Source organism: Ornithorhynchus anatinus, chromosome X1, assembly GCF_004115215.2.
Source record: "Ornithorhynchus anatinus isolate Pmale09 chromosome X1, mOrnAna1.pri.v4, whole genome shotgun sequence".
In the NCBI taxonomy this organism is placed as follows: domain Eukaryota; kingdom Metazoa; phylum Chordata; class Mammalia; order Monotremata; family Ornithorhynchidae; genus Ornithorhynchus; species Ornithorhynchus anatinus.
In genome coordinates this window covers 32,697,822-32,718,838 of record NC_041749.1, presented here as the reverse complement: position 1 = coordinate 32,718,838, position 21,017 = coordinate 32,697,822, and the positions used below count along the sequence as shown (strand labels likewise).

Sequence of the window (21,017 nt, the reverse complement as noted above, 5' to 3'; positions counted from 1 at the left end):
AAACTAGAGCGATATTGTTGGTGCAGTCTAGGTTCTTTGTCTGGGAATGCATCACTAGAAATATATTAAGTACTCAGGCTAAGCTCTCTTTTAAGCTGAGAATCTTAATGTCTGTTCCATATCTCCACTGAGTTTCTGGGAAGTCACTAGATCAAAACAGGGTTAATTCTATCTGTTCCTCTCTCTTCAGCCCTCTTGGTTGGTGCTCAGAGCAGCATTCTTTCTCTTTCAGGAAGGATGAGATCCATTTCTCTAACCAGAGCTTGTGCTTTCTGGAGCTTGGGAATGCTAAGCAAATTCTGCCCTATTAGAGAGCAGGACTTTCATTGATTTAGCACTCTGTGCCCACAAGGATTTCAAAGTATTTGGCAAGCCCTTTTCCATTGTGGATACACACACACACACACACACACACACACACACACACACACACACACACAATAATGATAATAATAATAAATGTGGTATTTGTTAAGTGCTTGCTATAAATGCTACTCATTGAAGTAAGTGCTGTGATAGACACTGGACAAATAGTTCCCACATGGAGCTCACATTCTAAGTAGGAGGGAAAACAAGAGGTATTGAATCCCCATTTTGCAGATAAGGGATCTGAGGCCCACAGAAGTTAAGTGACTTGTCCAAGATCACACAGCAGGTAAATGGCAGAGCTGGGATCAGAACCCAGGTCCTCTGACTCCCAGGCTCGTACTCTTTCCACTAGGCCACACTACTTCCCAACAGATACTCATGCATGGGCTCAGAAGTCCACCTTCTATAGAGATTTGAGGAATTTAATTGGGCAGGGGCTCTGGATGGGTTTTGTGCAGGTGTCTGTGGGTCAGGGATTAAGCAGCACTGCCTTGGCAGAGTTGTCAGGGAGAAGCCTGCCCAAGTGGGATCAGCAGGATCCCAGTCCCTGCTGTCACACTTCATAGCTCTGACTCACTGGTTTTACACTAATCCCAGAAGAGGCCCCCCTGTTCCCCTGCATCCCCTCCTGCCTCACCAAATTCTTCCCTTTTTCTTCAGAGGAGGCATCATCGATCCCACCTCCTCTTCCCTTTATTTTTTCATTTAGGTCCCAGCCATTAAGATGCCCTGGTGAGTTACCACCAGTTCATCTCAGTGACACTCTCCAAGCACCACAACTTGGAGTTTTGAGTGACGGGGGGTTGTGACTTCCATACAAATTAGATTCTGATTTATATGTGGGAGAGGAAGCCAGAAAACTGCCTCCATGGGGAGGTGTACTTCATTGAAATAAATCTGAAATTAAATTACCCTGAATAAAATTACAATTCAGCTGCCTTCAGCAGAAGGGTAATGTATATATTTCATTAAATATTAAAGTTTAATTTCCTTTTGGTGCGTGTGTTTACATTGGGGTGGGAGGTTTTCAAGGGAGGAAAATTTGCCCGGCTCATGATGTCCCTGCTTAGGATATGGGGCCACCTCTGGCCTCAGAAGCTGTTTTCTGGGCCTTTACCCTGGGCACCGGGGGACCCGAGCACCCTCTGACTAGGACCTGAAACAGTCGGCCCAAGTCACTGAATGATGTATCGCTCCCTCGAGTCTAAAGTGTTGGTAGTCCTGCTACGGCACAGCCCAGTGAGTGGGAGGTTGGGCTGGAGAGAGCCAAACCACAAACGGAAATTATTGAAACCATCAGCAACCATCCTTGGCTTCCCTGACTCTCAGCCGAGCCTGAGGAGCTGCAATTGGACAGGACGTTCTGTGAGGGAGACTTAGGGAGTGAAAAACAGGCAAGTGACAAGAGAGCTATATTCAACAGAGAAGCAGCAGCGTGACCAGAGGATAGAGCATGGGTCTGGGATTCAGAAGGACCAGGGTTCTAATCCTGGCTCTGCCACTTGTCTGCTATGTGACCTTTGGCAAGTTACTTAACTTCTCTGTGCCTCAGATCCCTCATCTGTAAAATGGGGAAAAGAGCCTTCCTTGTGTTTTAGCCTCCATTTTAATGCGGATCAGGTGTTGTGCTATTGACAAAAGGGTCTAGAGTGTTGATGGTCAACGTTCTTTTGAGAAGCAGTGTGGTCTAGTCAAAAGAATTTAGATCTGGGGGATAGAGATCCTGGCTTCTAATTCTGGCTCTCTATCTGCTGGGTGGGCTTGGACAAGTCACTTAACTGCTCTGTGCCTCAGTTTCCTCATCTGTAAAATGGGGATTCAGAACCTATTCTCCCCCATACTTAGACTATGAACCCCGTGATTAACTTGTAACTACTCCAGGGGCACATAGTAAGCACTTACCAGATATTATTATTACTATTACTATTACTATTGTTATTATAACCAAAAGTCAGAACATTCTTGGTCCTTATTCTGCAGCACCAACGAGGCAAGCACCATAGATTCAGAAAGGAGAATTAAACCAGTACTTACAGAGATGAGGTAAATTTTAATGGAGAACAGCCTTTTTATGTTACAGAGATCCAATCGTTACCAATCACAAATGCATAAGGAAACAGGTAACTAGCACAGCCCCTTTGAAAGCCAATACTATAGCTTTTACCTAAAGCAGTTTGGTGGTATGCATCAGTGGAAAGGGCTTTTGTAGAGCTCTGAAAGCTGGCACGCCTCCCATTAAAGAAAGGCACATTACATTAGAACACAGGTCTACGGTGACCTGTTTCCCTCCAGGGCTCAATAACCTTTTCATAATTTGGATTTCCCTCTTCCCTAAGGTGGCAGAGTAGTCATCACCCTGTCTGCCTTTTTAAAGGAATATTTCTTATCAAGCAACCACAAGACTCTGAAATAAAAAGGGTTCTGTACCTTTAAAATTGGGCCTGATCCTGGCATCGTATCCTGAGGTTCTCCCCATCAGTTTATCCAGGAAATCCGAAGGGGACATGGGCTTGGGAGCAGAGCGGGCGGCAGCTTCAGCTTCTTTGGAAGCTGCCAGGCTGGGTGACAAGAGAGGAAAGGAAAGGTTTAATTGTCACAATTTCACGACCTTGCGACGGTATCACCGGGACTGAAACCCCCCTCCCCGAACTGGCTGCAGAACAGTGGATGCATTGCGATGCTATGAGGTATGACAGACACCTCAGTGGATTCTTAATGAGGCAGGTCCTTGCTAATCTGTTTACCCAGCCCAAACAATGGCTGAACGCAGGGTCCGGAAGCCATCCAAGAGCCAGAGATACGATGAACCGACAAAATCCTCCAAGTGATTTAAGGACAGAAGCCACACATCTGAATAAACCATGGAAGAGAAACTGGCACGTGGAGCCCCAAGGAGTCCGCAAGTTGAGGATTATCCTTCTTTCTACTCCAGGACACTGGCTACCAATTCATGGCCCAGCAGATTCCTTCACCATTTCTTGCGGGGCTCAGTTTTTGCCATTTGACAAGCAGGTGTGTATACAGACCTACAATTCAATTTCAGCCTTACCCTCCTTGGCTTTAGCAAACACACAATACTGTGTTTTGGATAGTTATATCCTAGGTCCTGTATGTGAGCCCACTAAGTGAAAAGAAGGTTGGGCAATGAGAGGATTCAAAGAAGAGAATCAGTGGCAATGAGGCCGAGGGGTAAAAGCATGGGACTGGGAGTCAGGAGTCCTGGGTTCTAATCCAAGCGCAGGCACTGGTCTGTTGAGTGACCTTGGCCAAATCACTGATTCTCTTTGAGTCTCAGATTTATCTGCAAAATGGGGATGACTTCTGCTCTTCCAGTGAGCCATGTCCTGATCTGATTATCTGTATCTACCATAGGGCTATCTGAAAGTTTCCTTGGCTATCACAAAAAAAATGCAGCAACTGAGATCGAATCATTGTTCAAAAAAAATCACCCAATAGATTTTTTTAAGGACCAAGACTGCTTAAAAAAACCCAACAACTTCTTGCTCCTCCAAGGCAAAATAACATCTTTCCCCATATTCTCTATGATTTCCGGTAACAGGATTGAGTTCTCAAGGATTTCATTTGTTAGATTATGTGATTTCAGTTCTGATTTAAATGATTTCAATCAATTAATAGTATTAATTGAGTGCTTACTGTGTGCAGAGCTCTGTACTAAGCTGTTGGGAGAGTACAATCTGACAGAGTTGGTAGATTCGTTCCCTGCCTACAACAAACTTACAGTCTAGGGGAGGAGTCCATTCCTCTCCACATCGAGCAGAAACTCCTAATCACTGGCTTCAGGGTACTCATTCAATCACTCATTCAGCAAGCAAACATCAGAGCCGGGATTAGAACCCAGATCATTTTAGCTGCCTCTTAGCTTTCTTCTTACCTCTTTGGCTGATGGTCAGTCTCTTTCACTGAGTCTTCCTCTGCCTCCATCCCTAACCATGGGAGTCCCTCAAGGCTCAGTTTTGGATCTCCTTCTATTCTCAATCTGTAGTTACATCCAGTTACACAGCTTCATCTAACACTTTATATGATCATGACTCCCAAACCTACCTCTTTAACCCTCTCTCTCTACAGTCTCTCCTTTCTTTCTGCCTCCAGTACGTCTCTACCCAGTGGTTTTACTGGCACCTCACACTCCACATATCCAAAACTGAACTCCTCATCCTCTTTCCCAAATCCTCTCCTCCACCTCACTTTCCTATCACAGTCAACAACACTACTATCCTCCTGATCTCTTCTGCCTCTGGTTTCTACCTCCTCTGTTGTATTGTGCTCTCCCAAGTGTTTAGTACAGTGCTCTGCACCCAGTAAGCACTCAATAAATGCCATTGATATGATGACCCCTTGAACATGACCTTCTTCCTCCTGCTATATACCTGCCAGGCTACAGCCTTCTGTATCTTCAAAGCCCTTCTGAAATTGTAACTCCTCCTAGGGGTTTTTGCTGATTAATTTTTCTTCTCCCTGAGTTACCATCTTAGGTCTTAGTCCCAAACATGAACCTGTGTATTTTCAGGGCACTATAAAACTTTTGGACCTATCCTATCACCTCAAGTCCCTCTTTCTTTCTTCCTCCTTATAAATTATTTTAGTTTCTGCCTGTCTTGCTAGTTTGTAAGCACTTTGAGGGCTAAGATAATTACCTACTAGCTCTCTTGTACCCTTCTGTGGTCTTAGAACAATGCTCTGCATGTAATAGGTGCTCTGTAAATTGACTGATTAATAACAGATCCATTTCTGCTCTTTGCCATAGGTTTTCAAAACCAAATTTCCAAGAAAGGAATTACATCTGTCAATCATATTTCTTGAGCATTTACTGTGTGCAGAGCACTGTACTAAATGCTGGGGAAAATACAATACAATAGGGTTGGCAGACATGTTCCCTGCCCATAACAAGCTTAGCATCTGTAGTATCAAAAACTAGCAATAATTAAGATCACTGATCATAGAGAAAGGTACTATCCCAAATAAATGAAAGGTGACCTGACATTTTAAATGTTTTACTTCATGAGTCAGAGGGGATTCTGGAGATTCACAGCTATTCCATAGCCATTTCCTCCCAAGGTTGAACAGCTTCACTGATCCGTTTTCAAAGAATGAAGGAATAATAGCACCTGTCTGGACTGAGCCCTGCCTGTTGTTTCTGCAGAAGAGGATTCCTGTGAATATCCACACCTGGCCACAAGGTTCTGTGAACAGAACTAACTGTGAGAAACTAGGTGTTAGAACAAGTGATAAGCAGCATTGCTTAGTGGAAAGAGACCAGATCTGGGAGTCAGAAGACCTGGGTACTAATTCAAGTTCTAATCGCTTGCTGTGTGGCCTTCAGCAAGTCACTTAACTTCTCTGTGCCTCATTTTCCTCAACTGTAAAATGGGGATTAAATCCTATGCTGTCCTAGTTAGACTGTGAGCCCCATATGGAGTAGGGACGGTGTCCAACCTGATAAATGTGTATCTACGTCAGTGCTTGACAAGTCCTGTTGAAGCCAATTGAAACAGGCCCTCATCCTACTCCAAACAGGATTGGTTGGTGGCCCTGAGGCTACTCTCATGAACTTTTGGGGAACCAATGGCCTAGAGTCCTGAAGGCTGTGATGTGCCTGCCTTGCTGCCTTCAAGCAGTTGAAAATATAAGGGCTAGGATCAGCCATCTCTATCTCCAAGAGTGGCAGGATGAGAGAAAATGGGTTAAAATTCTAAGAGAGATTGAGGTGAGATAGTGGCCCGATCTTCCAAATGATAAGGATGGTTCACATTAATTCAATCATTCAATCGTATTTATTGAGCACTTACTGTGTGCAGAGCACTGTACTAAGCACTTAGAATGTGTAGTTCACACAGGAACAGGCTACTTAAGGGAGGCTGAGGAACTTCCATTCTCCCCAATCTTTAGGGTCGGGAAAGGTAATCTTACCATTAACCTCAGAAGACGTTTAAGGAAGCATTTATAGACAACACAGTGCTAGATGTTGTACAAACTAAGTTAAGCAGACCTGATCCCTGGTGTTTAAGGGCTTCTTATCTCATACAGGCACCCCTTGAACGTGTGACTGTTGGGCTGAGGGGCGAAGAGCCTGGAACCCTGCTCCACTAGCCACAGTAGCCCTGCTCTTGTCACATACTCATCCTTCTCTTTTCTACTGATTTGGGATTTACATCATTCCTCAAGTGTCTTTTTCTACTGCTTCCCTCATTCTTAGGTTGTGAAGCCTCTTGTGGGGCCAGGAACCATGTCTAATTCTCATCCATATATTTTTTTCCGCTCGCTGTGCACACAGTAGGCATTTAAATACTTTTACTACTATCCATTCATTGAGTAAAAGAGTCATAGTTGGATAATGTATACGTATTATAGACAAAGGAGCAAGGGCATAATATCGGGGTGATAGAAGGGGCAGACATGGGAGATGTAGGTAGAAGCAGGGTGAATTCTCCACCTCAGTCAGTCAGTGATGTTTACTGAGCCCTTACTATGTGCACAAAGAGCTTGGGCGAGTATAATACAAGAGTTGATAGACACTTGCCCTGCCCACAGTGAGTTTACAATCTAAGGGATGTGTCTCATTCAGGGAAGGCTTCATGTAGATGGGCTGAATTAGATCACTTCTCAAGGTTCTGTCCGTCTATAGACTTTTGTGGCCCCGTGAAGAATATCCACCTAAAACAACCTCATAGGTTAGACCCATTCAGACTGATTGAGAAAATGTGGGTGTGGGTGTGGGTGATTGTTCTCTGGGTTTTTATCCTAATTTACCAGGTGAGGACTCCCTTTGAGCAAATCTCCATCCAGTGCCATGTCTGATGATGCTGATATTGGTATTTGTTAAGTGCTTACAATGTGCCAGGAGTGGATACAAGCAAATAGGGTTATACACAGTCCCTGTCTCACATGGGGCTCACATTCTTGATCTCCCTTATACAGATGAGGTACCTGAAGCCCAAAGAAGTGAGGTGACTTGCCCAAGGTCACCCAGCAGACAAGTGGCAGAACCAGGATTAGAAGCCAGGTCCCTCTAACTCTCAGGCCCATGCTCTATCCAATAGGCAACACTGTTCTCTGATATCTTCATAGTTATTTGGGAAACACTGCCTAAACCATTGTCAATTTCCTCCCAGAAATCTCAGGTAAGAACCCATGTGAGGACCAGACTGGTGATAGAGGACTTTGTCTCCCTTCCTAATTCACTTGTAGTAATCCCTTAGGAATTTGCAGTTATGAGGATTGCTAACCTCAATCTCTCCCCTCCCTCTCCTCCCAGGTAATACGATTTGAGAGCTTATTATTCAGTCCCAGTAGTTATTATAGCATAAACCCACTTTTGGCCTCTAGGCCTCTTTCATAAAAGTGAATCCTATTATTTGGCACAGTGGGAGAACAAATTATTCTTAAATTATTGCACACCTTTTGTTATTATCATAATGTGCTATTTAATGCTACTACGCTCAAAAAAGTTGAGGTTTCCTACATTTATTTTAGCAGTTTTTGTAACCCCACTACAGAGAACTTGCAGTGATCTTGAGTCACTATTTTCTTACAATAACCCTGTGAAGGAGATTGGGGTTTGTTCCCATTTTCCAGACGTGAAAACTGGGGCTCAGAGAGGCTCCATAGCTCATTAAGTACTGAATAGAAATTGGTACTTTCAGCCCATTTTTTAAGATATTTGTTAAGTGCTTAGTATGTTCCAGGAACTGTACTAAGCACTGGGGTAGATACAAAAGATAATCAGTTTGGATGTATTCCACATCCCTCATAGGATTCATTAATCCCCATTTTACAGATGAGGTAACTGAGACACAGAGAAGTGAAGTGACTGACCCGAGGTCACACAGCGGATAAGTGACGGAGTTGGGATTAGAACCCAGGTTACTTCTGACTTCTAGGCCTGTGCTCTACCCATTAGACCACAGTGCTTCTCAACATGAAGTCAATGTGAATACAATCAAATGACTGACCGCAGAGTCAGTGACTCTGAAAATGAGTGGACTGGGGAGGATGGACTGAGCAGAGAGGCAAGAGAATAAGACAAGCTTCTTCAAGTTGGTTGTGGGATCTTCTTCCAGGGTGATGTTTGAGAAGGGTCAGGCTTGCAGAGGGGATGTCCCTACTGATAATAGTTATGGTATTTGTTTAGCACTTACTGCATTTCAATCACTGTTCTAAGCTCTAAGGTAGGTAGAAGGTAATCAGATTGGACACAGTTCCTGTCCCACATGGAGCTCACATTCGTAATCCCCATTTTTTCAATTAAATGTCTCAGATGAGGCAGCTGAGGCACAGAGAAGTTGTGACTTACCCATGGTCACAAAGCAGACATGTGGCAGAGCCGGGATTAGAACCCATGTCCTCTGACTCCCATGCCCATGCTCTTTCCACTAGGCCATGCTGCTTCCCAAGGAGCGAACTAGAGAAGGCACCTTCCCTCGCTGCCCCCCCCCCCCACCCCTTGGGCTTAGGTGCTGCTTTTGGCAAAGCAGGGAGTGGAACTTCCTTGACACCTGTAGGCCTCCCACCATTTCAACTATACCCATGCCAGTGGACATTTTCAGAGGAGGAGACCCAGTGGGTGAAGGGCTGGGACAACCCCTGCCTCGAATGTTGTAAGTACCACACTTTACCTCCCTGCCCAGAGCATCTCTAATGCCCGAACACCCAAAACAGACAGCTTCTTATATTGTGAGACTCTCTTCTATCTCCTACTTGTCTTCATTTCATAGAAATTTATTTAAACAACTCTTATTTGTCAGCACCCATAAAAGGGCAATATCCCCTTATCCTATTCACTGCATCTAATGTCTAGGAGTAGGGGAAAAATGCCTAGATTTTCCTCCTCCTTCATACTTCCTTTTGGAGAGCCCAGAATGGAAATTCCTAGCCAAAGCTCTTCAAGAAATCATTCCTGATTTCTGCTTCCCCTTATTAGTTTTTGTACCTTCTCTCTGCTCCGTGAGACAGATGTTCCCTGGGACTAAGATCTCTCCTTGGGAAGTGACATTAACTCTTACGGGCCACTGAGGAACCATTCGCTTCGCTGAAGGAGTGACTTACTGAAGTAACTCAGCAACTGGAGAGAGCCCATTCAGTTTCCAGAGGCCTTCACTTTGGGACCAGGAAGTATTTTAGGCTTGGGGAAAAGCTAGTTCATTACTTTATTGTAAATGGGGAAACAGTGTTTATGGCTGTATTAGGCTGAGTCATTGTGAGGGGTTGAGGGAGGAAGATGTTATAGAGATATAGAAAAGATTGATATCGGAATACAGCCTTAATTATGCTGTTTGTTCATGACATCAGTGTCTAAGGAGGTCAGAATACTTTATGGAGAATACATAAGGGATCGTGATCCTCTTTGAATTACTCCTCATTCCCCTAAGAAGAAATGACAAGGAATTAGTCCCATTTTACTGAAGAAAAAACTGAGGCCTAGGTTTTGACAGGAGATTTGTTCAAGGTTATAGAATCCTAGGGCTGGGCTGGGTTTAGAGAAGCAGCGTGGCTCAGTGGAAAGAGCACGGGCTTTGGAGTCAGGGCTCATGAGTTCGAATCCCAGCTCTGCCACTTGTCGGCTGTGTGACTGTGGGCAAGTCACTTCACTTCTCTGTGCCTCAGTTCCCTCATCTGTAAAATGGGGATTAAGACTGTGAGCCCCACGTGGGACAACCTGATTCCCCTATGTCTACCCCAGCTCTTAGAACAGTGCTCGGCACATAGTAAGCGCTTAACAAATACCAACCATCATCCAAACTCCAGCCCTCAACAATGTCCATAGCTCCTTTAACTGTATTCCTATCTGCCACATAGGAAATGTCTCAACCTTCTACGACCACCATTCCTTCACTTGGTGGGATCCACTCTTGACACCCAGTTTATTGCCCTCCTGGAGATCACTGGCATTCCATTTGGCCTCTTTTGTAAGTAGTCTTTTGGAGAGTTCTCCAGAAATATTCCCCTGTATCTGGGAGTTTTTTTCTTCTTCCACCCCAGGCCCAAAATAGGGAGAGCATCTGGGCCTGGGGTGCATAGCCCTACACTGGTCCTCTCAAGTAGTCCTCTGATACCTTTGTGGCCACTCCAGAACCCCCTCTCTTCTTGGACCCTACAATCCTAAATACAGATTCTAATCTCACCCCCATATAGTCACTGCATCTAAGGACTGTTTAAATCAGACTCACCCAGTACCCGTAACTATCTGAAAGCTGGTCGGACACATCAGGGACTTTGATTTCTCTGCCTGGCCTACTGACTCGTCTCTCCATCCTCCCCCCACTCCCCGACCTCAGCAAGCTCATCTTTTTCAGAGGGATTTTGGGGAAAAGGACAGCTTGTTTTAAAAAAGCTGTGTTCTTGATTTGCAGTCTCTATTGAAAATGGGAGATCGATACTGGGCTATAAATCCGCATGCAAAATGAGCCAGGGCCAGGAAACACATCTTGGGAAAAAAAGATTTCAATTAGACAGCTAACGACACGTCACCTGAAGGATCTTGCCATTTCAGCAATGCAGGGCAAGCCAGAGTGCAATATACTGATTTCTTCTCATTAACTGTGGGTGTAGGGGAGAAGGGGAGGGGGCCAGGAAGAAATTGCCATAAAATCTCATCAGGTTTTTATGTGCAAAAGACTAAGGAGATCATTAAACAAAGAAATTGTATCATTCTGCTGGATGCTAAGTGAGAGAACGTGATAACCAACAGGGACATTAGGGTGCAGAGGAAGACTCTCCGTCCAAGTAAAAGGATTTTTGCTTTTTACTCAAGATTGCCTACAATGGAGTGCTGTGGGTGCAAAATTCTCAGCTGCTTTGGATTGAAATCCCAAGGGAGTTGGTGGCCTCTGGTAATCTTTGCTCCAGGCAGAAAAACCAGTTTATCAACAGTATTTTTGAGTACCTATAAGAACACAGTCATGTAAAAGGCAGTGGGAATGACCAAGGATGAATAAGACATGGTCCCTGCTCTCTAGGTGCTTTAAGTCTACTGGGGAAGAAAGGACTGTCACAGGCAAAGACCAGAAACACACACACACACACACACACACACACACACATACACAAGGTCCTTCCTGTCCAACTTCCTCTCTTTATAAATTATAAATGAGTAATTTATTTATACTAGTGCCCATCTCCTTCTCTAGACTGTAAGCTCATAGTGGTCAGGGGTCATGTCTACCAACTCTGTTGGATTGTATTCTTCCAAGTTCTTAGTATAGTGCTCTGCACAAAGTAAGTGTTCAATAAATGCCATTGATTGATTGATTGATTGTGTGTTGGGGAAATGACATCTGTCTAAATAAGCTCTCAAAACCTGGAATAGGTTGCTAAATCTATTTCCTGAAACCAGAGTTTGGTCCTGGTGCATATGGCAGCTGGGAATGGGGGAGAAGATTTTAATAGTCTGTAGAGTTCACACTCTCTGCTGATCCACAGAGCCTAAATATAGGGCTCCAGGGAGCCATCTATTCTATGAGAATCATGCCTTTTAAAAATGGTACTTATTATAATTATAATTATTATTATATTTGGTGAGTACTTACTTTATGTCAAGCAGTGTTCTAAGCGCTGGGTAAGGTACAAGATAATTAGATTTAACAGATTCCCTGACCCATATGGTGTTCACATATGGTGTTCAGAGCCTAAATATAGGGCTCCAGGGAGCCATCTATTCTATGAGAATCATGCCTTTTAAAAATGGTACTTATTATAATTATAATTATTATTATATTTGGTGAGTACTTACTTTATGTCAAGCAGTGTTCTAAGCGCTGGGTAAGGTACAAGATAATTAGATTTAACAGATTCCCTGACCCATATGGTGTTCACAATCTAAGTAGGAGAGAGTAGGATTTAATCCACATTTTTAATTTTGCTTTATGCTGTCGAGTCATTGCCGACTCATAGTGATCCCATGGACAAATCTCGTCCAGAATGCACCACCTACATCTGCAGTGGTTCTGGTAGTGAATCCATAGAGTTTTCTTGGTGAAAATACAGAAATGGTTTACCATTGCTTTCTTCCACACAGTAAACTAGAGTCTCCACCCTTGACTCTCTCTCATGCTGCTGCCCAGCACAGGTGAGTTTTGGCATACCAGATTGCCTTTCACTCACTAGCTACTTCCCAAGCTAGGAATGGAATGGATATGCCTCTTCTTGACTCTCCCTCCTGAAGATGAGACTGGTAGAGTACTGGAAACTCTCCAGCTGTGATCCTGACAGTGGAATCCCCATTTTATAGATGAGGAAATTGAAGCATAGAGAACTTGTGACTACACCAGTACTTAGTGTAGTGTCTGGCACATAGTTAGAGCTTAACAAATGCCATAAAAAACCCCCAAAACTCATGTCTGACATTAGAGCCTGTGCACCAGCCACCTCTTCTGACCCTCTATATCTAAATAGGCTAGGCTTGTCAGAAGAACATTTCCTGATTCCTTTAAAAGCACCCTGACCAAAATATGTCAGGAAAGCAACACAATGCAGCAGAATCCCAAGGGCAGGGAACATATCTGTTTATTGTTGTATTGTACTTTCCCAAATGCTTAGTACAGTGCTCTGCCAAAGTAAGCGCTCAATAAATACAACAGAATGAATTAATGAAGGGATTTTCCAAGGTCATACACCAGACAAGTGGCAGAGACAGGATTAGAATTCAGGACTTCTTACTCCCAAGTCCTTGCAGTGATTGTAATAGTGGGATTATCCTGGCTGGAGTAGATCTGGCACCTCATTTGCCCCTCTGTCGGGGAGGAGGTATATTGTTCTCTGAGCTCTGAATCCCAGTTAGTTCAGAAGGATCCTCATTCTCCCAGGGCTCTCAGACTGACCCCTCAGCCCAGGGTCACTGTACCTTCAATCCCACCGTACATAGACCAGAGCTCTGGATGCTAGGGCAGAGTAGTGTCCTGCAACACACCTGTGCTATACTACCAGGACCACGTCGCTGTTACAAAGGCTCTTGGACTGGAATCAAGTGGGGATAGATGGGAATACATATTCTGCCCTTAACATGGCTTACCCTCCTGGGCTTCTGGGGAGGAGGGTGATTGCTCCCTCAACACTCTGTGTGAGTGGAGACAGGAGGAGGGAGCCCCATGGCTCAAGACCAAAATCTCATTGTGGGCAGGGAAAATGTTATATTGAACTCTACAAACAGAAAACACTCAATAAATACTATTGACTGATTGATTGATTGGGCTAGTGCTCTGTTGGCCTTTCCAAAGCTTCTGTAGGATTATGGATCAAGGAGGAGGAAGAGCCATGAGAGTTCAGAAAGAGTCATTAGTGTGCAAGCTCCAGGAGATCAGGGACTTCCTTGTTCTCCCTCTGTTCTCCACCTAGGAGCCTTGTGAGTCCTCATGACCCATTCATTGGTGAAGATGCTGAGCTGAAAATGTAATGTTAATAGTGACTTCATGAAGGAACCTCGGTGACAGAAATTACACATGTAAGAGAGAAAGGCATTTCTAATTTCTGGAACTCGTAGCAAAATCACTGTTTGTTCCCAGTAATAACGGTAATAGTATTTAAAGGTGCCTATTGTGTATAAAGCACACAAAGAACTGGGAAAGAATACTCAAGGGGCTGACAGCCAAGAATAAGAGGTAGGTGGTTGGTAACAAACAAGTCCAGGGTCTTCCCAGGACACTGAGATTTTGATTCTCTGAACACTTCTGAGTTTTGCAGGGGAACAGAATTCAGCCATCATAAATCCATTAGAGATCTACACGCTGAATGGAAATCCACAAGCCTGATGTTGGCAGACTTGGGTTCTAATCCTGACTGAGTTACATGCTAGTCTAGCACTATTTCTGGGAGAACTTGGGCAATTCTCTGTGTCTTAGTTTTGTATACTTTCTCCCAAGTGCTTAGTATAGTGCTCCGCCCACAGCAACTTCTCAGTAAACTTAATTGATTGATCAATCATTTGAAAGATGAGGGGAGTTATCCAGCCTTTCCCACATCTTACTTTATGGCTGTATTGAGAGGATGAATGGGATGATGGCCTGTTAGTGAAGAACTAAGGGTTCTTGAGAAAAAAGGAACTATATATATCATGGTATTATTATCATTAGTAGATGCAGAGTGGGCTATGAAAGCAACCCTGTTGTAAAATAACAAGACAACCCAGTAAAGGGTCAATGAGGAAGCATCTTTAGAATGCATTTCAGAACTCCAGGAGGGTGTGTGCCTCAAGCCACAGGGGGTAAAGTGCAACAGCAGGCAGCTGACGGAGAAAGTCAGTGGCTGGTAAACATTTGGGAGAATGGGAAAATTCAGGGAAATTACATTCTCCCAAATTGATTCCTCAAGGTTCCCGAACATGTGTTCTTATTGTTCATTCATTTATTCATTCATTCAATCGTATTTATTGAGTGTTTCGTTGTTTGCAGAGCAACGTACTAAGCACTTGGGAGAGTACAATATAACAATAAATGGACACATTCCCTTCCCCACAACGAACTTACAATCTAGACTGGGAGATTGACATTAATATAAATAAATGAATTACATATATGTACATAAGTGCTGTGGGGCTGGGAGGGGGGATGAATAAAAGGAGCAAGTCAGGGTGATGCAGAAGGGATTGGGAGAAGAGGAAAGGAGGGTTTATCCAGGAAAGGCTTCTTGGAGGAGATATGCCTTATTGTCTTTTGGAGTGGCTGACAGTGTCAGTGGCTTGGTCTGCGGGGCTCTGGGTTGGTATGGGTCTGCAGGGGAACAGAGGAAAGGCATTTTTAACCATGTGTCTGGGGCAGTTAGTGAGGCAGCTGACAGAGGAGAGTTAATCCCCTATATCAGCCCCTTCACATCCAACCTTCTGAAGAGTTCAAACCTTCTGTTACCCAGGGTCGTGAGCGGGGAGTGAGTCTGATTCTCCCCTCTGCCTCTCAGTAGTTTTTCAGGGGCAAAGGACAGGATGGGGCAAAGACGCAAAGAAGAGCAAACCCAAATGCACACTCAGAATGTGGTCAGCCATTGTGCCTGACCACAACTTTCTCTGGTTTCCACCGACCCTTCCAGGTATTGCCCCATCAGCCCAATCCCATTCCTGTCCAACCTCTTCAAATGGGCTGTAGTCATTCAGCCAGTCAGCCTATCATATTTATTGAGTGCTACTAAGCGTTGGAGAGAGTACAATACCACAATAAACAGGCAGATTCCCTGCCAACAATGAGCTTACAGTCTATAGGGCTGTACACACCTACTACTCCCACTTTCTCTCTTCCAACTTCAATGGAATTTGGTCCTTTCACTCATCTGAGATCATTTTCTTCCAAATCACCATGACCTTTTCATTGCGCATTCAATGGACTCTATTCTAATTCTCTTTGAACTCGTGGCTGCTTTTGACACTATGGACCATTTGCTTCTCTTGGAAATGCTATCTAAGCTTGGTTTTACTGACACTGTATTCTTCTAAACATCCTCTTAGCTCTCTTCTTCCTTCTAAGTCTAAATTGTTTAAATGCCTGTCTCTACTACTAGATTGTAAGCTCCTTGAGGACAGAGACCTTCTCTACTAATTCTACTGTATTTTCCCACGTATTTAATACAGGGTTATGTTCAAAGTGGATGCTTAAACAATTCAATCAATATTTATTGAATATTCACTGTGTGCAGAACACTGTACTAAGCATTTAGGAGAATACCACATAACAGAGTTGGTAGACTCATTCCCTGCCCACAAGGAGCTGACATAATTACGATTGATTGAATGATTAATTGAGGTGTGACTGAGGGGAGTTTGTGTGTTTGTGTATAATAATAATAATAATGTTGGCATTTTTTAAGTGCTTACTATGTGCAGAGCACTGTTCTAAATGCTGGGGTAGATACAGGGTATTCAGGTTGTCCCACGTGAAGCTCACAGTCTTAATCCTGTTTTACAGATGAGGTCACTGAGGCACAGAGAAGTTAAGTGACTTGCCCACAGTCACCCAGCTGCCAAGTGGCAGAGCTAAGATTCGAACCCATGACCTCTGACTCCCAAGCCCGGGCTCTGTCCACTGAGCCATGCTGCTTGTTTATATGTATGGTATTTTGTCCAGACTCTATGTCCAAGACTAGGTATCATCATGGCAAATCCTTGTACTGCTGCAAATCTGGGTTCCAGGAGAAAATTTGGAAGAGTTGAGAATTGTGTGTATCCTTCTGGGTGCAAAGAGAATCTGGTGGATGAGGTTTAACTGACATTCTCTCAGGGAGAGGGAAAATGGATCAAACTTCTTCATGGGCTGAAAAATGTCTTGCACGTATATTCAAGGCCAAATTAGCTCATTTGTAAAATTTGAACATGCTGCATATCTGTACCATCTCCTTTCCCATATTTAGAGTATCAAGGCAGTGTTTTCTCCCTGCACTAGTGGACACCAAATATAGTTCTCCAACCATCTTGTGCTCTATTCCATGGGGGACTCTGAGGATAGGTTTAGAATTCTGTGTAGCAGACGGGGAGGATGCTGCTGCTTAATACAGGAAAAGAAAGAAAGCCTGATGGCAGTGGTTGATGATGAAGATGTTAGAACCTCCCACTAAGGGAAAGAGAAGAGAAATCAATCGATGGTACTTACTGAGCACTCACTGTGTGCAGAGTACTGGATTAAGTACCTGGGCGAGTCCAATACAAGGAGAGTTGGTAGACATGTTCCCTGCCCACATCAAGCTTACAGTCTAGAGGAGGAGCCCATTTTTCTCCATAAGCAGAAGCTCCTGACCTCTGGCATCAGGGCACCCAATCAGTTCTCTTCCATCTACTTATCCTTGCTCATCTCCCACTGTGTCCCAGCTCACACTTTGTTCCTCTTAAGTCAGCCTACTTGCTGGACCTTCTTCTCATCTCTTGTTGCCTACCTTCTGGCCTAGAGCTCCTACCTTTTCATTTTCAACAGGCCCTGGCTGTGCCCATTTTCAAGCACTTCTGAAATCATATGTCTTCTAGGAGGCCTTACCTGATTTATTTCAAATCTCCCTACCTTATATCCACGAAAGGTAATTTTGGCAGTTCACTGCCATCTAAACCTCAAGTACTCACAACTCCCCATGGCACTTATGTACATATGTTAGATATGCCGTTATGCCATCACTAAATCCTGTCAGTTCTACCTTCACAACAACTCCAAAATCTTCCCCTTCCTCTCAATCCAAACTGCTACCACATTAATGCAAGCACTTATCTTATCCCACCTTGATTATTGTATTAACCTCCTTGCTGACCTTCCTGCCTCCTGTCTCTTCCTGCCTCCTGTCTCTTTCCACTCCAGTCCATATTTCATTCTGCTGCCTGAATCATTTTCCTTCAAAAACGTTCAGACCACGTTTCCCCACTCCCTCAAGAAACTCCAGTGGTTGCCATCCACCTTCGCATCAAGCAAAAACTCTTCACAATTAGCTTTAAAGCATTTATCCACCTTGCCCCCTCCTACCTCACCTCGCTTTTCTCCTACTACAATCCAGCCTGCACACTTATTTCCTCTGGTGCTAACCTTCTCACTGTACTTCGATCTCATCTATCTCGCTGCCGACCTCTTGTCCAAATCCTTCCTCTGGCCTGGAATGCCCTCCCTCCTCACATCAGACAGATAATTGCTCTCCCCCACGTCATAGCCTTATTGAAGGCACATGTCCTCCAGGAAGCCTTCCCTGACTCAGCCCTCCTCTCCTTATTTCCCACTCCCTTCTGCTCCTTCATTCATCCTCCCTCTCTTCCCCACAGCACGTAATTATGTATCTGTATATATCTGTAATATATTTATCTATTTATTTATTTATATTAATATCTGTCTCCCCCTATAGACTGTGAGATCACTGTGGGCAGGGAATATCTGATGTTATATTGTACTCTCCCAAGCTCTTAGTACAGTGCTCTGCACACAGTAAGCCTCAATATTATTATTATTTTTATCATCATTATTATTAATATATAATCAACATGTGTTGGTTATATTAATATTAACTAATATTAATATAATAATATATTTTAAATAATAATATATCCATAACTAAGAAGCTGTGTGGCCTAGTAGAAAGAGACTCAACCTGGAAGTCAGATGACTTGGATTCAAATAGGGTTTAGATTGTAAGCTTCATGTGGGACAGGGACTGTGACTAACCTGATTGATTTGTATCTAACCCAGTGCTTGGAGAAGTGCTTGACACATAGTAAGAACTTAACAAGTACTATGAAAGAAAGAGTGAAAGGAAGAAAGAAAGCCAAAGGAAGGAAAGAAGGAAGGAAGGAAGAAAGAAACAAAGAGCGAGAGAAAGAGGGAGACAAAGAAAAGTGAAAGAGCAAAAGGAGAAAGGGTGAAAAGAAGAAAGAGTGAAAGGAAGAACGAAAGAGAGAAAGGAATAAAGAAAGAAAGGAAAAAAGGAAAAGAGAAAGGAAGAAAGAGAATAGGAGAAAGAAAGATAATCTGATTGCTTCCTCCTGTCTGTAATTTCCTTTAGAGTCTGTTTCTCCTGCTAGGTTACAAGAATCCTGAAATTAGGAGTCTGCCCTCCAGAAATCAGTTATCCCTACCCCAAGCTTCTTGTACAGTGTTCACTGCCTACATTCCAGAACACCAGACACTCCTTGGCTAACTTTTTCCCCACTTCCAGTTGTGAAGGGAACAGACCAGGTGAAAACTGGGTGGTTGGTATAAAACAGGATGAATGGCCACCCTAGGTCAAGGCAAGGTTGCATTTAGATTCGGATGTCGTTTGACCATGGGAAAACAGTGAAAAGGAGAGCTGGGCTAAGGATTGGAGGATAAAGCATCTTCTTAACTGTGTGGCTGAGGGCAGATGTAACTGACCAACAGGAGGGTTACAAATGAAAAAAAAAACTGGAGGACTAAGGGAAGAGGCATCCCCTTCTGTGCCCTGGTGGGAGAGTTCAGGATTGTGAGCTGCACCGGTTAGGGGAGGAGAAGATCTAGAGTGCAGTGCAGAGAGAGCTGGTGTGAAAGTTGAGGTCTCGAAACTGAGCATAGGTCCTGGAGTCTTGGGAAGGCAGTAGCACCCAGGTGCAGAGGAGACCCTGGGAGGTTTGGCTAAGTCACAGTTAGATTGACTTGCCCATCCTTCCTGGTAGAGCAAGGATGGTCCTGGATATTTCCTGGCTTGGGCAATTTTAGAAAAATTTGCAAATGCCCCAGAAAGGGCTGTCCTGCCTAAACTGGGGCATGCACATTTTAAATGCTTGGATTTCCAGATACAGACTGAAGTATGCTTTGTACCCATAACATTCAGGAGGTTTCTTTATAAATGGTTTTTGTTACTATGCACCAGGCACTCAAGACTGTGAGCCCCATGTGGGACAACCTGATTACCTTGTAGCTACCCCAGTACTTAGAACAGTGCTTGGCACATAGTAAGCGCTTAACAAATACTATTATTATAGTTATCATTATAATTACTAAGTGCTGGGGTAGATACAAGTTAATCAGATTGGACACAGTTCCTGTCCTACGTGGGGCTCACAGTCTTAATCCCCATTTTCCAGATGAGGTAACTGAGGCCCAGAGAAGTTAAGTGAATTGTCCAAAGTCATACAGCAGACAAGTGGTGGAGCCAGGATTAGAATTCAGATCCTTTTGACTCCGAGGTCCATACTATATCCACTAGGCTATGCTGCTTCTCTAGTTCTAGGATGTTCTAGTTCAGACATCCCAGATTATTTGGAGGCTTTAACTCTTCTCTTTCTTCTTCTCCAGCAGTCAGTGGTTGGGAAAGAGAAGGAGTCAAGCTTGAGATGGCTTCCTGATTTCTCTCCCAAAATGATACCATCAGCCTTAATGAAGCAAATGCCCAGATGCAGGGTCAAAGTTATGTAGGGTTCTTTCCATACCTGGGTCATTGTTTTGCATTTGTGTTGTGGGAAGTGAGTTTAAGGCAATATTGGAGTTAAGCTGTGGAATAAATTATCCCGACACCTTGGTCCAAGCAGCTCTATCTTGGAGAATGGACTTTTAAGGTCATGGCCATCGGTGCAGACCCTTTGCAACTGCTCCCTGAACTTCCTTCTCCCAACATATTCCTTGGAGCACCAGAGGGATGTTTATGAGTAAAGAAGAGATATATGTTTGAAAATAATTCACTTTTTATGGAGAACTCAGAAAGACCGTCTCTACGGACTGTTGATGATGTGACTGAGGGCTAAAGTAATCTTGTTCTGGCCACTGGGAGGCAATGTGATTTACTATGACTCGTGACCGGTTATCAGGTTTGCAGATAAAGTTCCTCCAGGTCGCAGCTCAGTGGCAGGGGACCCGGGGAGTCTTTATTGCACTCTGTGCTCTCCTCATTTCTTCATTCCTGTCGCTTTTTCCTTGGTGGGCCCCAGTGGCAGAGCATTTCAGAAGAAAGCAATGGTAAACCACTTCTGCATTTTTACCAAGAAAATTAAATGGATATACTACCAGAATGATTGCATATGGAGGTGGGGCTTTCTGGGAGACATGTGTTCATGGAGTCGCTCTGGGTTGGAGATGACTCAACAGCATAAAACAAGCCAATCTCCCTTTGAAATGATCTGCCACTTGGCCCATTTATCACTGAGGACCGCATGGGCCCGGCTAGGTGCCAAGCTGTAGCCTCTGTGATTCTGGTTGACTCCATCATAACATCTACCCTTTGAAAATCCGCTAATCAGCATA

At 43.9% G+C, this 21,017-nt stretch overlaps 1 protein-coding gene across 1 annotated transcript in view; it reads right to left on the bottom strand.

Annotated features, from left to right (window-relative positions):
- The window catches only part of GLRA1 (glycine receptor alpha 1), a 104,542-nt gene that overhangs the window by 38,076 nt on the left and 45,449 nt on the right, over nucleotides 1–21,017 (bottom strand). The window contains exon 2 of the mRNA XM_029050339.1: nucleotides 2,797–2,927. Within this exon, the coding sequence (XP_028906172.1) occupies nucleotides 2,797–2,927 (131 nt within the window). The remainder of the gene's footprint in view (nucleotides 1–2,796; nucleotides 2,928–21,017) is intronic.